Below are 22437 nucleotides of genomic sequence, written 5' to 3'. Positions count from 1 at the left end.
AGCACAGGCTCAGCGGCCATGGCTCACGGGCCCAGCCGCTCCGCGGCATGTGGGATCTTCCCGGACCGGGGCACGAACCCGTGTCCCCTGCATCGGCAGGCGGACTCTCAACCACTGCGCCACCAGGGAAGCCCAAAGTTATCTGTATTTAAGGAGAGTGATAGGCAATGTGCCCCTGCCTCATGGCCTGATTCAATTAAGCACTCTATTAATTTATTAGGAAATCCTCCTCTGATTTTTTAATTTCCTAAGAACTTTCATAGAAATTATTTTATGTTCTTGAGGTAGAAAATGTAGCCCGCTTCTTCCCCTCCCATAGGTTACACTTTGAGCTGACATTTTTATGTCTGACAATTTTGCTTAGAGTTGTTCTTTACCAGGGTTTCCCGAGGATGGCGGTGCATATGGCTGGTGAGGTTTATCAGAGTTTATCGCTTATAGAACAGGCTCCTCTAGAGGGTGTGAAGCACCACCAAGTTCTTTGACTTTCAGGCTGATGCTAGTAGTATTCTGGTGAATGATGCTGTTGTTACAATTATTTGGATTTAGGGCTAAGGGTAGTGGGACATCTAATCCTAGTGTGCATCTTAGCTGTCATGTAATCAGAAATCTTAAAGTCACTTTCATAGCTTATTTTTGCTTTAGCTATGGCTTGTTACAGCTTAGCTAGGACTTAACTTTATTTGGGGATAATCTTTAACATCCTTTACATTGGGTTTCTATTAATGTGAGTTAATCTTATAAGCAAGGTGGCTGATACGAAATTTACCAACCCTAAGTAGTTCATATAACTTACTCAAGCTTCCTTTTATGGCTTCATGTTTATCACTCATTTCCCATGAGGGAGAAGTGAAGCAAGGCATTGTGAGCTACGCCTGCTGCTTTTAATCCTTTATGAATTAGAGGGCATTTTTAATGGGATGCAGATACTTGCATGTGTAATTTTAGTTAAAAATTAGTAGGCTGTGTTTTTATAAAGTTGGCAAAATCAAGTAGACATTTACAGAGCCTCACTTCAACTACTATTTACGTGTGATATATTGGTAATTCAGTGTCGCCGTTTGGGTTGTGTTAAAATTAGTATTGAAGTGTTAAATATTTTTTCTTTTGGGGATTATTAAAATGTACTTCACTTTTTATTTTCTATGAGGTACATGGCAGATCGAGGACATGTCTTTCTATATAAGCCTTCTGTAAGTAATTGATTGGTATTATTAGGAGGCTAGTTTGTAGTTATACTAACTCTGGGTTGGAGAAGTAAGGGCAGTATGTTTCTTAGATGGGTTACCTGACTCTTACGTAGTTACGTTCTTCACCTTGTTCGGGGGTTCGGCAGGGCCACGATGGCGTACAAAATATGAGATTTGGTGTTAGGTAGGAGGGTTTGATTAAGGAAGCTGTTTACCTGCTAAACACGTGCATGTGTGTGTATGTATGTGTGTAAATGCTCTATGCCTGGTGATCGTCGACTCAAGAACACATTATAGTTGATTAGGTTGGCAAATAATATTCAACATAATCTCAGCTGCAAGTTGCTTGACTGTATTAAGTCTTCTGATGGCCACAGCTGAGTCACAGCATCGCAGCAATTAAAAAAATACCAAATGCATGACACCAGTTAGGTGTGAGCATGGGCTGCTTGGATAGTCCATCGAGGTGTCTTATTGGAGTGGAAAGAGTGGGCAATTTTAGGTGAGATGGCCCTGAAGTAAGATCCAGATGCCTAATATAGTTCTTTTATAGAAATCCCCATAGTTCGTGGCCCAGAACGAGGAGACAGGCATGTTTTTGGGGGGGTTTGATGGTTTATTGAGGCTTTCTGGTTACCGGTTATGATAAGCACGTTGACGGGAAATGTTTGGAAATAATGTGGTATGTACAATTAATAAACATATGTCCTGTATAAAATCAATCACTCCAATTACCCCTGTGACTATTTCATAGGGACTGGAATCTAATGTGGATTGAAGTGTAATATCAATAGGCTGATGTACACATACTTATGCCCATGGAGTAGATAATTTGTACATGATTATATGATCATGTATAATGATAAAGCATAGGTATTCTACTTATATATGTAGAAGGGCATGTAATGCACAAAGTCCATAGTAATGTCAGTTTTCATGATGTCATATTTTAATAGTTAACATAGTACTTAACAATAGTGTTAATGTCCCATAAGCAAATTGTTCAGGGAGTTCTTTAAGTAGAATTTCAGTATTGGGAGTTGAAGGTGGAGCTGGAGCTTCTTTCTTGAGTCTTAGGTGGATAAATTGTTCTCCTGTTTTTTTTTTTTTTTTTTTTTTTTTTTTACGGTACTTAGGCTTCTCACTGTTGTGGCCTCTCCCGTTGAGGAGCACAGGCTCCAGATGCGCAGGCTCAGCTGCCATGGCTCACGGGCCCAGCCACTCCGCGGAATGTGGGATTTTCCCAGGCCGGGGCGCGAACCTATGTCCCCTGCATCGGCAGGCGGACTCTCAACCACTGCGCCACCAGGGAATCCCTGTTCTCCTTTTCTGATTTACAAAACCAGGGTAATAAAAACACTGCAAAGACTTTTCTTTTTAAGAGATTATTTTCAATCATGCTTGTTATTGGTATAAGGACAAAAATGAAAAGAAAGTATAGAATAGATGCTCCTTCGGGTTTATGCAGCCAAAAAAGGAAACCAAAGCTGAGATTGATGCAGCCCAAGTTTTGTTCTGTGGCCAAGGAATTAGAGAAGCAAGGACTTAGTTTACAGATCGACTTTTCACCCACGTGGTGAGAGGGATTCGCTTTAAAAGAGTGAAGCCTGAAGGGAGGAGTGAGGCTACTGACGGGGAGACACATGCATTAGTCTGCTGGGGAAGGGGCAGGGTTTTCCTGGAAATGGGGTGCCACCCCCTTTCTATCCTTTTTTGGTCCCCATCTTCCAGGCATGGCCACCAGTACGTGTGTCATCCAGTAGCTGATGTGGTAGATAAGCGTGTGATGAGACTGAGGGTCTGTTGGAGGTCAAATTCGTTGCCACCTTAGTTCCAGTTGGTTCTATCTGATTTTTTTGTTGTTGTTGTTTGTTTTTTTTTGTCTCTCTGGATAGCTTCCTCCTTTTGTCTCCAGATGCTGTGACTTAAAGATACATATTTATTCCTGTTTGGGGGGCGGGTTGGTGGGTTTTGGGTGAAGACCTGGCACAGCTCTGGCAACAAAATCCCTCCTTTCCTTGTTACTGTTCCTCATTCTTGAGGGGCGCCGAAGGTCAAAGTTCTGCCTTCTGAAGCCACTTCTCGCTGAATATGGGTGCAGTTTTTCCCTGGTTTAGAAGAGTAGAACTGTTCCTAAGTAGCCTAAAATATGTCTGCTGGTCACCAGGCTGCAGTCCCAGTTGCTCGTACCCTTGTGTTAGTATCATCTGAAGTCTGATGGCTTCAATCCATTCAGTAACGAAGCTGACAAGGCAGTGAAGGAGGCAAGGCCCCAGGATGCGCAGGAGGACAACACAGTTAGTGGGCCGAGAGGTGGAAGAGACCAGGTTACACCGGGAGGCTCTGTGTGACCATATTGCAGCGCAGCTTGGATCTGGACCTTGTGTGTTGTATCTATGTAGCCTTTGAGCTTGCTCATATATCTCTTGAATGTTTACCTCAATCCGAGCAGCGTTATTGACAAAAATGCAGCAGGTTTTCTTTGTAAGTGCACATACTGCCCCTTGCTCAGCCAGGAGGTAGTCAAGCGACAGCCTGTTGTCGAGAACGACATCGGCTAGGGAGTCCAGGGAATTGCGGAGTCCTTCTAAGGCATTCCCCCTATTTTTCGACAAGTCATCGAGAGCCTGATGCTGCAAGCTTGGCCCCTGTGCGCGGGTGCCATATCTAATTTCGGAGGCAGAGTTTAGGGTGAAATCGAAAAGAATAGCTTTATTGCTTTGCTGGGCAATGGGCAACACATCTGGCTACTGCTCCGGAAAACTGTGTATCCCGCAACCCGGAGGGATTTGATGACGAGTTTTATAGCAATAGTTCAGGGGGATGTGGGTACCTGGGTAGAGACCTGGCCTCAGTCGTGCAGCTTTAGGGGAGATGTGGAGACCAGGGTAGAGACCCAGCCTGGCCTCAGCACTGGGAAGCTGTGTGCTTCTGTCTGAAGGCCAGCGCTCAGATGTCTGGGGTCTGGAGCTGAGGTGGGCTTGTCTGGGTAACGGTGCTCCGCTCTGAGCGTGGTTACGTGTCCCTCCATGTGTGATTGCTGTCGTAGGGGCCTTAGTCCTGACCCCTATGAGGTTCACCTTCCTGGGGCCGGTTGAGGCTCCTCAGGTGGGCTACCTGGTAATTATTGCTATTCAGCAGCACGCAGGGGGCGAGGAGGGAGGCAGGTGTACCTGGTGAATTGATTGCTGGGCGCACGGATCTGGGCTTAAGGCTGATGGGCAGCAGGGGATGTTGCTACGTGCTCGCCTTCCGGTCAGCCATCCCCGCTCAGCAGAGCCCGGTCCTGCTGCTCTGTCAGCCCTGCTGCTGCTGCGTGAGTTTTCTCCACACCTAGGTGAGCAAGGAAGGAGAGGGCCGATCCCTCCAGAACCACGGTACTGTGTTCAACTTTAGCCCGAAAGCTTTAAGAACAATGAAAATCACACAGAACCAAAGTGAAACAGGAAGGGACTGACTTTCCTGGAAAAAGTGTCAGGAGTGGAGATGGAACCTACACTTCTTTGTACAGTCCTAGGAGTTGCCAGGGACCCGGCTTGTTCACACGTCGGGAGACCACGTAGCACAGCCACAGTGTCCCGACCAAGGTAGATGTGTGACCCCAGGTACAGGATCAGGGGAGGTGGCGTCCCCTTGGTGAGTGTGGACGTGTAACCCCAGGTGCAGCGTCTGGGATTGTGTGGTCTCACCCCATCTGCATGGGTCAGGATCACATGAAGGGGGAGACCCCATATGTGCTTTTTGCCTGCACTGTGTCTTGTCCCTTCTGAGAGTTCCAACATCTGAACTGAGGGTTTTGCCATGATTAACGTGTGGTCCCTTTTCTTCTCTTTATCTTGTTGTGTTCATGGGAGGATGGACAAGCTGGAATGGGTGCTGCTCCATGTTCTGCTGAGTGATCAGTAACCCTGACCTGATGTGTGCATTATATGGGAGTCAACATTTAAACCTTCATAATCTGTGTATTAGTCGCTTCGGTATCATTGCTGCTCCTTAGTTTTCACTGTTAGGGAAGAGTTATTGATTTCACGTGTCATGTAAAGGATTCGCAATGATGCTAGGGCGACTCCGATTAGAATGATGGTTGGTAAATGTTTCACATTGTCTCTGTTTGGCCCTTTCTGGATTTGTATACGGCCTAGGATTTTCCATTCAGTTAATGTAAGGAATGCTATAGTGAGTAAATTTGGGTAATTAGTGAAAGCACGTTGATGATAAACATATTCTTAGGAAGAGGACTTGAACCTCTGCGGATACAAGTTTGTGTAATGCAGTTGCTGGGCTCTGCAAACCCTGTCTACAGTAGGGTACGCATAAACTAATTGAATGTAGATTTTATCATCATTTAGTTTGAAGACATTTTGTAAGTATGACTTACTTGTCTTGAATTTTCATGCTGGGAGAAATCTCTAGTATATATAGAAACCGACTGGGATTACTCCAGTCTGAATTCGGATCATCTGGGACTTTAATCACTGAACAAACAGACCACTAACAGCAGTTATACCATTAGGATATCCTGATCCAGCATCAAGGTCATAAACGCTGTGGTTGATATGAACTCTGGAAAAGGATTGCGTTGTTTATCCCTAGGATAACCTGTACCATAAGCATAAACAATATGCTTGATCAGTGTTTCAGAACCATAGGCAATAAAGCATTCTGACTCGGTCTAAATTTTAATCACTAGAAGGTTGTTTTAATCTCCCAGGTCACCCCAACCAAAATTGTTAATACATTAAAAGCTATGTTATCCCGTAAAAGTTCAGTTGTTTATTTTTTTGGATTAATTAGTTTAAGCTCCATAGGGTCTTCTCATATTATTCCCGCCTCTTCACGGGAAGGTCAATTTCACTGCTTAAAAGAGACAGTAAAAGCCTTGTGTAACCAGTCATGCAAGTCCTTATTTAGAGAACAGATGACTGTGCTACCTTTCCACACTCAGGATGCCACAGCGCTTCAACAGATCTCACTGGGCAGGCGGTGCCTCTAACCAGAAGTGCTAGAGGTAATGTTTTTTATAAGCAAGCAGGGTTTGTGATTCCCAAGTTCCTTTCATTTTTTATAATCTTTTTGTAAATGCATACTTGTGTTGAATTAACAGTGTTTGAATTGGTTAAGTATTAGTTTAGGCTTACTTGTTGTTAACTATCAGTGGGTTATCTGGTCTGATATAAGCTTGTGCAAGGAGAAATATTTTTTGTTACATTAAGAGTATTTCTTCTATTAATGAACAGATTAGTATAAAATTAGGAGTTGCTTTATTTACTATTAAGATGAATGTGATTGACCTTGAATTCTTTCTTAATTGGTGGCTGCTTTTAAGCCAACTATGGTATTGTTTATCATCTAGAGAAGGTTGTATCCTTTATCTAGAAAGCTGCAGTGTTTTAGAATGACACTTAAAATTACAGTACAAGTCTTTTTCTAAAAAAATATTTAAAGTTGAACTAAAATTCCTTTCTGAACAACGAGCTGTCACCAGGCTTGTTAGGCTTGTCACCTGTTTTCACACATCTTCTCACTAGTTTGCCATTTAGATGAGTTTGTTCTTGTAAACTGTTTATAAGTAGCTCATCTGGTATCAGGGAATTTAAGTTCTCTTTAAAGTTTTCTAGTTAAATCAGTATGAAGAAACTAAAAGGGGTAAGTTTTTCGTACTTTTCATGCTTCTTTCACCATTCCCTTACAGTACTTTATCTGTAGCAACAGATTTAAATTTCTATCTTCATACATTAGATGTTGACTGAATGTTTTATTTTGTTTACTTATGATAGTTGAATTTGGTGGGACGTTTGGCCTACTTTTAGTACAGGCTGTTCATGCGGCATGAAATGTCCTGGGTGTAAACTAGGTGCTTTTCTTTAAGCTGCACTTTGATTCATCCAAGCACTTTCCAGTCTGCTCACCTTCCAGTATGCTTACAGTTTATGTCCTGTTTAATGTTTGGTACTTGTTAATAGGTTAGGAAAAGTTATCTGTATTTGAGGAGAGTGATGGGCAATGTGTGTTTGCTTCATGGCCTGGCCTGATTCAATTAAGCACTCTGTTCTTAATTTACTGCTAAGTCCTCCATTGTTTTTTTTTATTTCATAGAAACTTTTGTATAAATTATTTTGTTTTTGAGGTAGAAAATGTAGCCCACTTCTTCCTCCTCCATAGGCTTCACCTTGACCTGTCATTTTTGTCTGATAATTATGCTTACTATTGTTCTTTACCAGGGTTTCCAGAGGATGGTGGTATATAGGGTTGGTGAGGTTTATCAGAGTTTATCAATTATAGAACAGGTTCCTCTGGAGGGGTGTGAAGCACTACCAAGTTCAACCTTTAGTATTCCGGTGAGTAATTCTGTTACAATTATTTTGATATAGGGCTAACCATTGTGGGACATCTCATTCCAGTTTGGATCTTTGGTGTCATGTAATCAGAAATGTTAAAGCACTTTGATAGCTTATTTTTATTTTAGCTATGGCTTTGTACAGCTTAGCTAGGGCTTTATCTGGGGGTAATTTTTAACATGCTTTATGCTGGTTTTTTTTTTTTTTTTTTTTTTAGCGGTACGCGGGCCTCTCACTGTTGTGGCCTCTCCTGTTGCGGAGCACAGGCTCCGGACGCACAGGCTCAGCGGCCATGGCTCACGGGCCCAGCCTCTCCGCGGCATGTGGGATCTTCCCAGACCGGGGCACGAACCCGTGTCCCCTGCATCGGCAGGCGGATTCTCAACCACTGCGCCACCAGGGAAGCCCTATGCTGGATTTCTTAATTAATATGGTTAAATCTTATGACCCGGGTGGCTGATGCAAAACTTACCAACCCTCATTCTTTTTTTTAAAATATAAATTTATTCCTTTTATTTATTCATTTTTGGCTGCGTTGGGTCTTAGCTGCTGTGCGCGGGCTTTCTCTACTTGTGGCAAGGGGGCTACTGTTTGTTGCGGTGTGAGGGCTTCTCATAGTGGTGGCTTTTCTTGTCGCGGAGCACGGCTTCTAGGCGTGCAGGCTTCCGTAGCTGTGGCTCACTGGCTCTAGACTGCAGGCTCAGTAGTTGTGGCGCACTGACTCAGTTGCTCTGTGGCATGTGGGATCTTCCTGGACCAGGGCTTGAACCCAAGTCCCCTGCATTGGCAGGCGGATTAACCACTGCACCACCAGGGAAGCCCCGTAATTCTTAGCAGAACTTAAGCTTTCTTTTCTGGCTTAATTTTTATCACTGCTATTTCCCATGGGGGCGAAGTTAAGCAAGGTCTGAGCTACTTTTTAGTGTGGTTGATGCATACTCCCTTTAATCTTTTGATTTAGAGGGCATTCTCAATGGATGCAGACTTGCACGTGTAATTTTATTAGAAGTTGGTAGGCTGGGACCACACCTATGAATTTATGGAGTTGGCAAATTAATCTAGGCATTTACAGAGCCTGACTTTACTTATTAAGCTACAGCAACAGGTTGAGTAGGACTTTGTACATATAAGATTTATGTGATATATTGGCATTCAGTGTAGTAGTTTGGGTTGTGTTAAAATTAGTGTTGCAATATTTAATATTTTTTCTTTTAAAGATTATTAAATGTACATTAAAATTTTTTTAAGGTACATGGCAGAACTAGGGAGGTATCTTTCTTTATAAGACTACTATAAGTAACTGATTGGTATTATTAGGAGGCTAATTTGTAGTTATGCTAACTTTGGATTGGTGAAGGGCAGTATGTTGTTAGATTAGTTACCAAACTCTTATGTAGTTATGTGCTTCGCCTTGTTTGGGGGTTCGGCAGGGCCACGATGGCCTACAAAATATGAGATTTAGTGTTAGGTAGGAGGGTTTGATTAAGGAAGCTATTTTCCTGATAAACATGTGCATATGTATGTGTCTAAATGCTCTATGTCTGGTGATTGTTGACTCAGGGACACATTATAGTTGATTATGTTGGTAAATAACATTCAACTTAAGCTCAGTTACAAGTTGCTTGACTGTGTTAAGGCCTCTGATGGCCACAGCTGAGTCACAGCATCCCCCAGAATTAAATGATACCAAATGCATGAAACCAGTAAGCTGATTTGATATCCATCCAGATGTCTTATTTAAGGGGAAAGAGTGGGCAGTTTTAGGTGTGATGGCCCTGACGTAAGAACCAGATGCCAGATAGAATTCATTTCTAGAAATCCCCATGGTTCTTGGGCCCAGAACGAGGAGAGAGGCATGTTTGGGTGGGTTGATGGTATATCAAGGCTTTCTCGTTAAGCTCTGGTTATTGGTTATGATAAGCATGTTGACTGGAAATGTTTGGACATACTGTGGTATGTACAATTAATAAACATATGTCGGGCTTCCCTAGTGGCGCAGTGGTTGAGAGTCTGCCTGCCGATGCAGGGGACATGGGTTCGTGTCCCGGTCCGGGAAGATCCCACATGCCGCGGAGTGGCTGGGCCCGTGAGCCATGGCCGTTGAGCCTGCGCGTCCAGAGCCTGTGCTCCGCAATGGGAGAGGCTGCAACAGTGAGAGGCCTGCATACCACAAAAACAAAACAAAACATGTGTCTTATATAATACCGATCACTTCAATTACCCCTATGAATATTTCATAGGGACTGGAATCTAATATGGATTGAAATGTTTAATGTGTCCTATAGTATCAGTAGGCTGATGTACATGCTTATAGACATGGGGTAGATAATTAATACATGATTATAGGATCCTGTATTATGGTAAGGTATATGTATCAAACTTATTTATGTGGAAGAGCATGTATGTACAAAGTACACAGTAATGTCAGTTTTTATGATGTCAGTTTTTAATACTTATAAAATACTTAAAGATAGTGTTACTGTCCCATAAGCAAATTGTTCAGGGAGTTCTTTAAGTAGAATTTCAGCTTTGGGAGTTGAAGGTGGAGCTGGAGCTTCTTTCTTGAGTCTTAGGCGGATAAGTTGTTCTCCTTTTGTGATTTACAAAACCAGGGTAATAAATACACTGCAAAGACTTTTCTTTTTAAGAGATTATTTTCAATAATGCTTGTTATTGGTATAAGGACAAAAATGAAAAGAAAGTATAGAATAGATGCTAGTTCGGGTTTATGCAGCCAAAAAAGGAAACCAAAGCTGAGATTGATGCAGCCCAAGTTTTAAGCTGTGGCCAAGGAATTAGAGAAGCAAGAACTTAGTTCACAGATCGACTTCTCACCCACGTGGTGAGAGGGATTCGCTTTTAAAAAGTGAAGCCTGAAGGGAGGAGTGAGGCTAATGACGGGGAGACACATGCATTAGTCTGCTGGGGAAGGGGCAGGGTTTTCCTGGAAATGGGGTGCCACCCCCTTTCTATCCTTTTTTGGTCCCCATCTTCCAGGCATGGCCACCAGTACGTGTGCCATCCAGTAGCTGATGTGGTAGATAAGCGTGTGATGAGACTGAGGGTCTGCTGGAGGTCAGATTCGTTGTCACCTTGGTTCCAGTTGGTTCTGTTTTTTTTTTTTTGTTTTTTTTCTCTCTGGATAGCTTCCTCCTTTTGTCTCCAGATGCTGTGACTTAAAGATACATATTTATTCCTGTTTGGGGGGGCGGGTTGGTGGGTTTTGGGTGAAGACCTGGCACAGCTCTGGCAACAAAATCCCTCCTTTCCTTGTTACTGTTCCTCATTCTTGAGGGGCGCCGAAGGTCAAAGTTCTGCCTTCTGAAGCCACTTCTTGCTGAATATGGGTGCAGTTTTTCCCTGCGTTAGAGGAGTAGAACTGTTCCTAAGTAGCCTAAAATATGTCTGCTGGTCACCAGGCTGCAGTCCCAGTTGCTTGTACCCTTGTGTTAGTATCATCTGAAGTCTGATGGCTTCAATCCTTTCAGTAACGAAGCTGACGAGGCAGTGAAGGAGGCAAGGCCCCAAGATGTGCAGGAGGACAACACAGTTAGTGGGCCGAGAGGTGGAAGAGACCAGGTTACACCGGGAGGCTCTGTGTGACCATATTGCAGCGCAGCTTGGATCTGGACCTTGTGTGTATATCTATGTAGCCTTTGAGCTTGCCCATATATTTCTTTAATGTTTACCTCAATCTGACCAGTTATTGACGTACCTGCAATAGGCTTTATTTGTAACTGCACATACTCTCCTTTTCTCAGCTAGGAGATAATTAGCACTTGCCTGTTGTGAAGAACATCTGCTAGTGAGTCTGGGGAAGTACGGAGGCCTTGTTAGGCATCCCCCATATTTTTAGGTAAGTCCTTCAGGGCCAGCGTTTAGATTTTGTAGAGTGGTTTCATGCTATGTGAAACCTCCGCAGGAAGCCGCCAGTGTAAGTGCAATCTATACTTCTGCTAAAATGAGATCTATTGCCCTTTTTTCTCAGGGTTGGGCAATATCATGAATGGTTATACCTAGGTTCCTAGAACACAGCTGGCCTAGCATGCATTGTGCACAAATCAGGGACTATCTAAACAAGGGTAGCCTGGAGCCCACCCTGGAGAAGGGTAGGAGTTAGGGTTATTCTTATGGGGCAGTTGGTTTACTCTCAGGCCACAAAGGAACAGGTACCCAGGTACCCAGGGGGACTGCATGCCTGGTGCACTTCTGAGGAGTTGAACTGCCTCCGTAAGTGGCTAGCCCAAGAGGGGATGCCCTTGCAGTGTGGGAGAGAGGCCCACCTGCACAGCAGGGGTCACTTGATGAATGGTTTTCCCCCAGGCCTCAGGAGGGCCATATACTAAACACCAGTGTCTTCCCTCCCCAATGAGTACATTTCCCATCTGGTCCCTGTGTGTATTCATGAGTCAGTGTGGAGGGCACCAGTAGGAGAAATTTCCACAAAAGTCAATCCCAGGGCACTTCATTGTGGGGCAATGGAAGAAGCACTGATCAGAGTCCAGATCAGCCACACGGTGTTACTGCAAGTTCCTCCCTTTGGCAGAGGCTGTCAATAGGGCAGTGGCAGCAAGACCGGTAGAGAGCTTGCACTGTTGCATTGAGTGCTTTGTACTCCTTAGAGGTGTTAACGCGAGGGGTGAACTCCAAGCAGGAAAGCTGTGTTAGGGATGAGATATGAACTTCAAGAGGGCTAGGATTAGCAGACCTGTTAAGCAAGGTGAGAGTGAGGCTGTCATTCTTAGGAGTAAAATGTGACAGCTTTAATCCATAGGCATCACTTTGTGGGTGGGGGTGTCTGACCAGCACTGGGACGGATTTTGTCCATGGGCTATTATAATCCTCAAGAAATTTACTGCTGCACTGAATGTGCATTCCGCGTGATTAGTTATGAGACAGAGCAGAGAAGGAAAGGAAGAACAGGCAATAATGGCCACTCATGCTGCCACCTGTATTAATATCCCCTACATCCAGCATGGACGGAGATGTTTGCCAGAGGAAGGGGTTTCACAGAATAGCAGAAGCCAAGTAAGACACAGCAATGACAAGGGCAACTACCCAGCCTGTCTGCCCCATTACTTATTGGTAAGTTCGTCCTTATGAAAGGTAACTTAAGGTCTGTGACAGGTTCACAGGTATATTGAATGGGTGCCCCAGTAAATTCCTCAGGCACAGGTCTTATGCCCTGTAATTGTAAGGCAGAACGAGTGGTCACTGTTACTAGATAAGGTCCTATCCGCTTGAGGTCTAAGTGGTCTTGTGGATTTCCAGCCTTCCAGGTTTTCAAATAAACCCAATTCCCAGTGGGAGAAAGGATGTAAAACCATGTCAGAAAGGGAAGGCAGTTCTGGATTCCTGCAGGCATGTAAATCTTTGATTACTTCCCCTCCCTGTAAGGTATATTTCCATCAGTCCATAGCCCTAAGTTTTGTCTTGGAGCTGGGTCCTTCAGGAATGGGCCTCCCATACATAAGCTCCTAAGGACTCAACCTGAGCTTTCCTTTAGGGGCTACTTGCATTCTCAAAACTGCTACAGGGAGAAGCAAGATCCAGGGTTGATGAGTGTCTTGACAAAGTTTGGCTAAGTTTGTTTTGAGGATTTGATTTGTTCTACTTTTCCTAGGGACTGTGGTCTCCAAGTGGAGTATAAACCCCATGTAATTCCTAGAGCTTAGACTCCCTTAGTAATTCGGGAAAGGCAGGCCCACTGTCACTCTGGATGGACTTATGGAGCCCAAACCGAGGGATTATTTTCTTAAGTAGGGTCTTAGAGACCTCTAAGGCAGTCTCAGTTTGGGGGCGGGGGGAATGCCTCCATCCACCCGGAGGTGTCACTCAAAACCAGCAAATGTCTAAAACTTCCTTGTACCCAGGGCATGACTGTAAAATCAGTTTGCCAGTCTTGACATGGATATGTGCCTCTAAACTGGGTGGGGATCACTCCATTGACCTTGGGGTTGGGGCAGGGGAGTGTTGGGCTTATTCCAGAGGCAGCAGATAGGGCAAGCTTCAACCACCTGTTTAAGGAGATTGTGGAAATTGGGAGTAGTCATGTATTTGATGAGCCACTGATATGGGGCCTCCTGCCTGTAATGTGTGCTCTGGTGAGCTTCCCTGGTGGCCTGCAGGGTAACAGCTGATGGAAAGAACCGCTGCCCATGACCATTAACCATCCATTCCAGATATTCTGGGCTTTTAAAATAGCCCCGTCTCAAAGCCTTTTCCCTTTCTTCTGGGGGTACATATGGGAGTGTAGGAGTTAAGGTCTGGGCGAGCTGGTAGGAGTGGCATTTGAAGTCCGTCCCTATCCTCTGCTACTTGTTTAGCTGCCATGTCTGCTCGTTAACTCCTCTTTTAATTTCTTCTCCCTTCTATTGGCCTCTGCAGTGAATAGCTGCTACCTCCTTTGGCAGGAGCATAGCCTCCAGTAGCTGCATAATTTTCCTTTTTTTTAATTGGAGTATAATTGCTTTACAATGCTATACAATGATGTGAATCATCTATATGTATACATATATCCCCTTCCTCTTGGACTTCCCAATCCTGCACTTCTAGGTCATCACAGAGAACCAAGCTGAGCTTCCTGTGCTTTATAGTAGGCTCACACTAGCTAGCTATTTTACAGGTAGTGTATAATGTCAATCCTAATCTCCCAATTCATCCCACCCTCCTCTTCCCCATGTCCACATCCATTCTCTACATCTGTGTCTCTATTGCTACCCTGGAAATAGGTTCATCTGTACCCTTTTGCTAGATCCCACATATACACGTTAATATACAGTATTTGTTTTTGTCTTTCTGACTTACTTCACTCTGTATGACAGATTCTAGGTCCATCTGCCTTACTACAAATAACTCAATTTCGTTCCATTTTATGGCTGAGTAATATTCCATTGTAGATATATACCAAATCTTCTTTATCCATTCATCTGCTGCTGGACATTCAGGTTGTTTCCATGTGCTGGCTGTTGTAAAGAGTGCTGCAATGAACACTGGGGTACATGGTCCTTTTGATTATGGTCTTCTCAGTATATATGCCCACTAGTGGGATTGCTAGGTCATACAGTAGTTCTATTTTTAGTTTTTAAAGGAACCTCCATACTCTTTCTCCATAGTGGTGGTCTCAATTTATATTCGTACCAACAGTGCAAGAGGGTCCCCTTTTCTCCACACCCTCTTCAGCATTTACTGTTTGTAGATTTTTTGATGATGGCCATTCTGACTGGTGTGAGTGATACCTCATTGTAGTTTTGATTTGCATTTCTCTAATGATTAGTGATGTTGAGCACTTTTTCATGTGCCTCTTGGCCACCTGTATGTCTTCTTTGGTGAAATGTCTATTTAGGTCTTCTACCCATTTTTTGACTGGGTTGTTTTTTTGATATTGAGCTGCATGAATTGTTTGTATATTTTGGAGATTAATCCCTTGTCAGTTGCTTCATTTGCCTATATTTTCTCCCATTCTGAGGAATGTTTTTTGTTTTGTTTATAATTTCCTTTGATGTGCAAAAGCTTTTAAGTTTAATTAGGTAACCCATTTGTTTATTTTTGTTTTTATTTTCATTACTCTAGGAGGTGGGTCAAAAAAGATTTTGCTGTGGTTTATGTCAAACAGTATTCTTCCTATGTTTTCCTCTAAGAGTTTTATAGTGTCTGGTCTTACATTTATGTCTCTAATCCATTTTGAGTTTATTTTTGTATATGGTGTTAGGGAGTGTTCTAATTTCATTCTTTTCCATGTAGCTGTCTAGTTTTCCCAACACCACTTATTGAAGAGGCTGTCTTTTCTCCATTGTATATTCTTGCCTCCTTTGTCATAGATTAGGTGACCATAGGTGCTTGGGTTTATCTCTGGGCTTTCTCTCCTGTACCACTGATCTATATTTCTGTTTTTGTGCCAGTACTATACTGTCTTCACTACTGTAGCTCTGTAGTATAGTCTCAAGTCAGGGAGCCTGAATCTTTGTTTCCCAAGATTGCTCTGGCTATTCAGGGTCTTTTGTGTTTCCATACAAATTATAAAATTTTTTGTTCTAATTTGGTGAAGAATGCCATTGGTAATTTAATAGGGATTGCATTGAATCTGTAGATTGCTTTTGGTAGTCATTTTCACAGCACTGATTCTTCCAATCCAAGAACATGGTATATCTGTCCTTCTGTTTGTGTCATCTATGATTTCTTTCATCAGTGTCTTATGGTTTTCTACATACAGGTCTTTGGTCTCCTTAGGTAGGTTTATTCCTAGGTATTTTATTTTTTATTGCAATGGTAAATGGGATTGTTTCCTTAATTTCTCTTTCTGATCTTTTGTTCTTAGTGCATAGGAATGCAAGAGATTTCTGTGCATTAATTTTGTATCCTGCAACTTTACCAAATTCATTAGTTGTTTTCTGGTAGCATCTTTAGGATTCCCTATAGTATAGTATCATGTCATCTGCAAACAGTGACAGTTTTACTTCTTTTCCAATTTGGATTCCTCTTATTTTTCTTCTCTGATTGCCGTGGCTAGGACTTTTGAATATGAGTGGTGAGAGTGGACATCCTTGTCTTGTACCCGATCGTAGTGGAAATGCTTTCACTTTTTCACCTTTGAGAATGATGTTTGCTGTGGGTTTATCATATATGGCCTTTATTATGTTGAGAAAGGTTCCCTCTATGCCCACTTTCTGGAGAGAGTTTATCATAAATGGGTGTTGAATTTTGTCAAAAACTTTTTCTGCATCTATTGGATGACCATATGGTTTTTATTCTTTAATGTGTTAATATAGTGTATCACATTGATTTGTGTATATTGAAGAATCCTTGCATCTCTGGGATAAATCCCACTTGACCATGGTGTATGATCCTTTTAATGTGCTGTTGGATTCTGTTTGCTAGTATTTTGTTGAGGATTTTTGTGTCTATGTTCATCAGTGATATTGGTCTGTAATTTTCTTTATGATATCTTCAGTTTTGGTGAGGGTGATGGTGGTCTCGTAGAACGAGTTCGGGAATGTTACTTCCTCTGCAATTTTTTGGAAGAGTTTGAGAAGGATGGGTGTTAGCTCTTCTCTAAATGTTTGATAGAATTCACCTGTGAAGCCATCTGGTCCTGAACTTTCGTTTTTTGCAAGATTTTTTTTTTTTTTTTTTTTTTTGCGGTATGCAGGCCTCTCACTGTTGTGGCCTCTCCCGTCGTGGAGCACAGGCTCTGGATGCGCAGGCCCAGCGGCCATGGCTCACGGGCCCAGCCGCTCCGCGGCATGTGGGATCCTCCCGGACCAGGGCACGAACCCGTGTCCCCTGCATCGGCAGGTGGACGCTCAACCACTGCGCCACCAGGGAAGCCCATTTGTTGCAAGATTTTTAATTACACTTTCAATTTTATTACTTGTGATTTGTTTATATTTTCTATTTCTTCCTGGCTCAGTCTTAGAAAGTTGTACCTTCCCAAGAATTTGCCCATTTTATTGGCATATAGTTCCTTGTAGTAGTCTCTTATGATCCTTGTATTTCTGTAGTGTCAGTTGTAATTTCTCCTTTTTCATTTCTATTTTTATTCATTTGTAGTCCTCTCTCTTTTCTTGATGAGTCCGGCTAAAAGTTTATCAATTTTGTTTACCTTCCTAAAGAACCAACTTATAGTTTTTTTGACCTTTTCTATTGTTTTCTTCCTTTCTGTTTCATTTATTTCTGCTCTGATATTTATGATTTCTTTCCTTCTACTGACTTTGGGTTTTCTTCTTCTCTGGTTGCTTTAAGTATAAGGTTAGATTGTTTGAGATTTTTCTTGTTTCTTGAGGTGAGACTAAATTGCTATAAACTTCCCTCCTAGAACTGCTTTTGCTGAGTCCTATAGGTTTTGGGTTGTCATATTTTGTCATTTATTTCTATGTATTTTTTATTTCCTCTTTGATTTCTTGCGTGATCTCTTGGTTATTTAGCAGTGCACTGTTTAGCCTTCATGTGTCTTTGTTTTTTTATTTTTTTCCTGTAATTGATTTCTAATCTCAGTGTTGTGGTTGGAAAATATACTTGATACAATTTCAGTTTTCTTAAATTTACCAAGGCTTGATTTGTGACCCAAGATGTGATCTATCCTGGAGAACGTTCAGCACTTGAGAAAAAAGTATATTTCCACTTTTGGGTGGAATGTCCTATAAATATCAATTAAATCTATCTGGTCTGTTGTGTCATTTAAAGCTTGTGTTTCCTTATTTTCTGTATGGATGATCTATTGGTGTAAGTGGGGTGTTTAAAGTCCCACTATTTTGGTACTGTCAATTTCCCCTTTTATGGCTGTAAGCATTTTCCTTATGTATTGAGGTGCTCCTATGTTGGATGCATAAATATTTATAATTGCTTTATTTTCCTCTTGGATTGATCCCTTGAGCATTATGTAGTGTCCTTCCTTATCTCTTGTAACAGTCTTTATTTTAAAATCTCTTTCATCTGATATGAGTACTGCTATTCCAGCTTTCTTGTGATTTCAATTTGCATGGAATATCTCTTTCCATCCCCTCAACTTTCAGTCTGCATGTGTCCCTAGGTGTGAGGTGAGTTTCTTGTAGACAGCATATATATGGGTCCTGTTTTTGTATCCATTCAGCCAGTCTATGTCTTTTGGTTGGAGCATTTAATCCGTTTACATTTAAGGTAATTATTGATATGTATGTTCATATTACCAAGTTCTTAATTGTTTTGGATTTTTGTGGGTCTTTTTCTTTGTTTGTGTTTCCCGCCTAGAGATGATCCTTTAGCATTTGTTGTAAAGCTGGTTTGGTGGTGGTGAATTCTTGTAGCTTTTGCTTGTCTGTAAAGCTTTTGATTTCTCTGTGGAATCTGGATGAGAGCCTTGCTGGGTAGAGTGATCTTGGTTGTATGTTTTTTCTTTTCATGACTTTAAATACATCCTGCCACTCCCTTCTAGCCTGCAGAGTTTCTGCTGAGAAATCAGCTGATAACCTTAAGGGAATTCCCTTGTATGTTATTTTTTTCTTTTCCCTTGCTGCTTTTAGTACTTTTTCTTTGAATTTAATTTTTGTTAGTTTAATATCTTGTTTGTTTGTCCTTTAGTTCTTCTAGGTCTTTGTTAAAGACCTTCATCTGTGCCTCCATTCTACTTCCAAGACTTGGATCATCTTTACTATCATTACTCTGAGTTTTTTCAGGTAGGTTACCTTGCTCCTTCATCTGTAACCTAGTTTTGATGGGTGGGACTGTGTTCCTGTCTTACTGTTTGTTCGGCCTGAGGCTTCCAGCACTGGAGTTTGCAGGCAGTTGGGCAGAGCTGGGTTTTGGTGCTGAGATGAGGACCCTCTGGGAGACCTCACTCTGATTAATATTCCCTGGGGTCTGAGGTTCTCTGTTAGTCAAGCAGTTTGGACTCTGTGCTCTTACCACAGCAGCTCAGGCTCGACTTCTGGCCTGGGAACCAAGATCTCACAAGCTGCACAGCAAAAGAAAAGAAAAAAAAAAGGTGCAGTACAATAACAAAGAATAACACATAAAATAGAAAGACAAATATTAAAAAAAAGGGGGGGGGGAACAAGCCAAAAGGAGAATAACAAAGTATAAAGATTAAAATACAATTAGAAAAATAAAAAATTAGAAAAAATATAAATGTATCAACAAGAAGGTAAAAACAACCACAACCTGAAAGAAGAAAAAAAAAGAAAAAGGCCAGACAAGGCCTTGGCTGTGGAGGGCAGAGCTTAGGCAGGGAGTGGAACTTAGGCAGCAGTGGGCTTAGCAGGGGCAACAGGGCCTAGGCTCAGGACCTGCACAGGAGGGAAAAGCAGCATGGCCTGAGGGGTGCCTCACAGTGTGGAGTTCTGGAGTTTGGAGGTAAAGGGGTGTGTAGGCAGGGTTTAGGACCAGCAGGGTTGGAGGGGGTCTTAGGGTGCTGGGTGTAGGGGTGGGGCTTAGGCTTTGTGCAGCAGGAAGGAGACTCTGAGGGTGGAGCATTAGTCCTGGGAGCCCAGGAGGCTCCCTGGTGCCCAAGTGGGCAGGGGAAGCACTTGTTGCTCCCTTCCATTTCTCTGCACTCCTGAGGGTCTCCCCTGTCACTGCTGAACCCCTAATGTGGGTGGGCCCCAACTGGGTGTAGAAACTCCTCCCCTTCCCCAGCTGCCCCTCAGAGGCACCTGTCCCATCAGTCCGGTCTTTACTTTTGCTCCCCCATCCCTCCCTCCCACTCCCTCAAGACCCACATGGCTGAAGGGGGCCTTGGTGGGCAGAGGGTCAGGCCTGGGATCTCAGCAGGCTCGCTGGGGCCCAAGTGGGTAGGGGAAATGCTGGCCGTGCTCCCTTCTGATCCTCTGCCCTCCCAACAGTCCTCCCTCTTCCCCGTGGGGTGTGGGAGCCCTTCCCCTACCCCAGCTGCCTCTCAGGGGTGCTGCGCCTGCTCCCTACCACTTCTCCCCCTTACTTCCCACAAATTCTAAGCAGTCGCTGGGGGCTCCTCCTGTCCCCTTAGGTGTCCGTGGTTCCCCACCAGTGCCTGGTAGGTGCCCTAGTTGTGCAGAGACATGAACTCTGTGCCCTCCTAGTCTGCCATCTTCACTCCACCCCCTCTTTTTATGTGTGCAGTGAGGATGGGCCAGGACACAGAGGTCCCCTTAGCTGCCTTCTGGGATGTTTGGGGCCTCCCCCTTCCAGTGGCCCTCCTCCAAGCAGTGTGCACACTGATTGGCTTTGAGCCCTTCCCTCCTCTGTGGCCATGGTCTTCGAAACCTGGGTCAACTCAGCAATGTCACAGGGTCCCTTTGAGGGGGCCCCATTGTCACTGGGAGGTTGACAGACCCTGAATTACTGAAGGCAGATGACTGTCAGTTTGTTGTGCTCATCTATCTTCCTTGGCATCTGCCTCTAGATACCAGTTGTTGAACATCTGAAATGCTGACTCCACCCCCGGGAAGTGGGCATGGTGGCCCCTAATGTCTGGGGCACTCTAGGAAGTGAAACGGGACTTAATAAGACTGGCCTGGCCTTCCCCTGACTCCAGGTTCACATTCCCCCTGACTCCAGGTTCACATTCGAGTACATGCAAAGGCACTCCCTTAGGCATTTCTGGACATCCGAGGGGGTTGTCCTTCAGTCCCTGGATGATTCCTTGAACCCTATTCTAACTTATGGGTTTCTTTGCAGTCTACTGAATGCCCTTAAGTATCAAGTCCCTGAAGTGTGTGAGGTGCTGCTGACCATTTTCCTCTTAATGGTTCCACCCCCAGAGTCCATGTCAGGAATGGCCTGGATTCAAGTCTGATATAGAGTGTGTCCTGCATGATTTTGATTGGTCTTATCAGCTTCCTCCTTTGCATTAGTTATAATCAGTGCCTTTTCTTCCCCAGAGAATAAGCTGTTCAGGAGGGTTTGGACACCCAACCAAGTGGGGAAAAGAGTGTGGAATATTCCTCAGACTAAATTGGGCAGGGAGGCCAAATGCCCATTTGGCATGTTTCCAGTTCTATATTTGCTCAGCTACAAGGACCCAAGGACTTTGGACGATTTGGGGGTCCTTTTCTTCTTTTCCCAGCAGGCAAAGTAATTTTCCTGAAATCTGGCAGAAACATTTTGTAAAGAGTTTGTGTCTGAGAAGGGAGCCCTAGGGATCTGCACTGGAGGATAGTGGGTACCCTGCCCCGGGATGGCAAATTGGGATACAACAGACCAACACAAAGGATGTGCTCTTGGGTTTTTGACTACATCCTGAAGGTGGGAATGCAGCAGGGGTTCTGGGGGGCTGTGAGCATTTTACAGTTGCTTACTTACATTTGCTTCAGTCAGCAGGATGCCTAGTGCTCATCTACCCTGCTCTGTGACAGACTTAGCCTTTCATGGAAGTCTTCCAGTGGTGAGTGCCCTAGTGGCCCACATTTGCAGCAAGGGTTTTCAAGAGCATTAGGACAGACAACATAGACCAGAGACTGAAGCTTCAATCGTATCAAGAACAGACTAGGACTTACAACACACACAGAAAACAAAGTTACCATGTGATGGCCTCTCATCCAGTCTAGTCCCCTTTTGGGGAACCAGTTCAAGGAGACAGCCAATTGTTCAATCCAACTCACTAGTAGAGGATTGGCTATATTCAGACAACTACCTAGTTGTTGTATGGATCCCAAGGAGGGATCTATACGACTTAATTAGACACAAAAAGCAGTGTACACATTCAATGTAATCCCTTCAATATTCAAACTGCATTTTTCATGGAAACAGAACAAACAATCCTACCACTTGTATGGAACAACAAAGAACCCTGAATAGCCTAAGTGATCCTAAGAAAGAAAAACACAGCTGGAAGCATCTCCCTCCGTGACTTCATACGAAGCTATAGTAACCAAAACAGTGTAGTCTGGCACAGAAACAGGTGCATGGGCCAGAGGAACAGAAATAAACCCATTTGTACGTCATCAGTTAATTCATGACAAAGGAGCCAAGAACACAAGACAGGGAAAGGACAGTCCCCTCAATAAATGGTGCCAAGAAAGCTCTAAACCAAACATCAAAGAACACCACACACAAAACTAATATCCACAATTTTCCACATCAAGCCCTTCCTCTGCTGGGTCCTCTGAAAATGGACCCCCCCACCTTAGCAGTAAAGCACACACAGGAGGTTTCTCCCCCTCTTTTCCTCACCTTTTATTCCTATGGTGGTGCCTCCTGGCAGTTCCCGAAGACATCTGGTTCCTGCCTGCATGGACTCAGCCGAGTGTTGTCCCAAAGCTGAAACCATGGTGGATCCCGAAGAGATCAAAACTTCAATCAGCAGCATGAGAAGCCAAGTTCCTTCACGAGCCAACTTCATCAGTGGAGTACATATGCACCTCAAGGATCAGCAAGGTGGACGTACCACCTCCTGCTGGCCAACTGGGAAGTAGAGGACACAACCTCTCAGTTCAGTGGAGCCCATGCTCCAAGCTGGC

At 43.6% G+C, this 22437-nt stretch overlaps 1 protein-coding gene across 4 annotated transcripts in view; it reads right to left on the bottom strand.

Moving 5' to 3' along the window:
- Positions 1-22437, bottom strand: part of LOC136793536 (syncytin-A-like) — an 85949-nt gene that overhangs the window by 5473 nt on the left and 58039 nt on the right. Inside the window, exons 8-9 of one of the 4 annotated variants that reach the window (XR_010838907.1) lie at positions 22151-22381; positions 16876-18956 (exon numbers count right to left, since the gene is read on the bottom strand). Coding sequence is in view for 1 of the 4 variants with exons in the window: in XM_067025209.1 (XP_066881310.1) it covers positions 22151-22319 (169 nt within the window). In the remaining 3 variants the exon portion in view is untranslated. Of the gene's footprint in view, positions 1-16875; positions 18957-22150; positions 22382-22437 lie in introns of those variants that run through there. The other 3 variants (XR_010838906.1, XR_010838908.1, XM_067025209.1) reach the window with 3 other exon arrangements.

The sequence above is a fragment of the Kogia breviceps genome, chromosome 2 (genome assembly GCF_026419965.1).
Source record: "Kogia breviceps isolate mKogBre1 chromosome 2, mKogBre1 haplotype 1, whole genome shotgun sequence".
Lineage (NCBI taxonomy): Eukaryota > Metazoa > Chordata > Mammalia > Artiodactyla > Physeteridae > Kogia > Kogia breviceps.
This window is presented reverse-complemented; position numbering and strand designations above follow the sequence as displayed.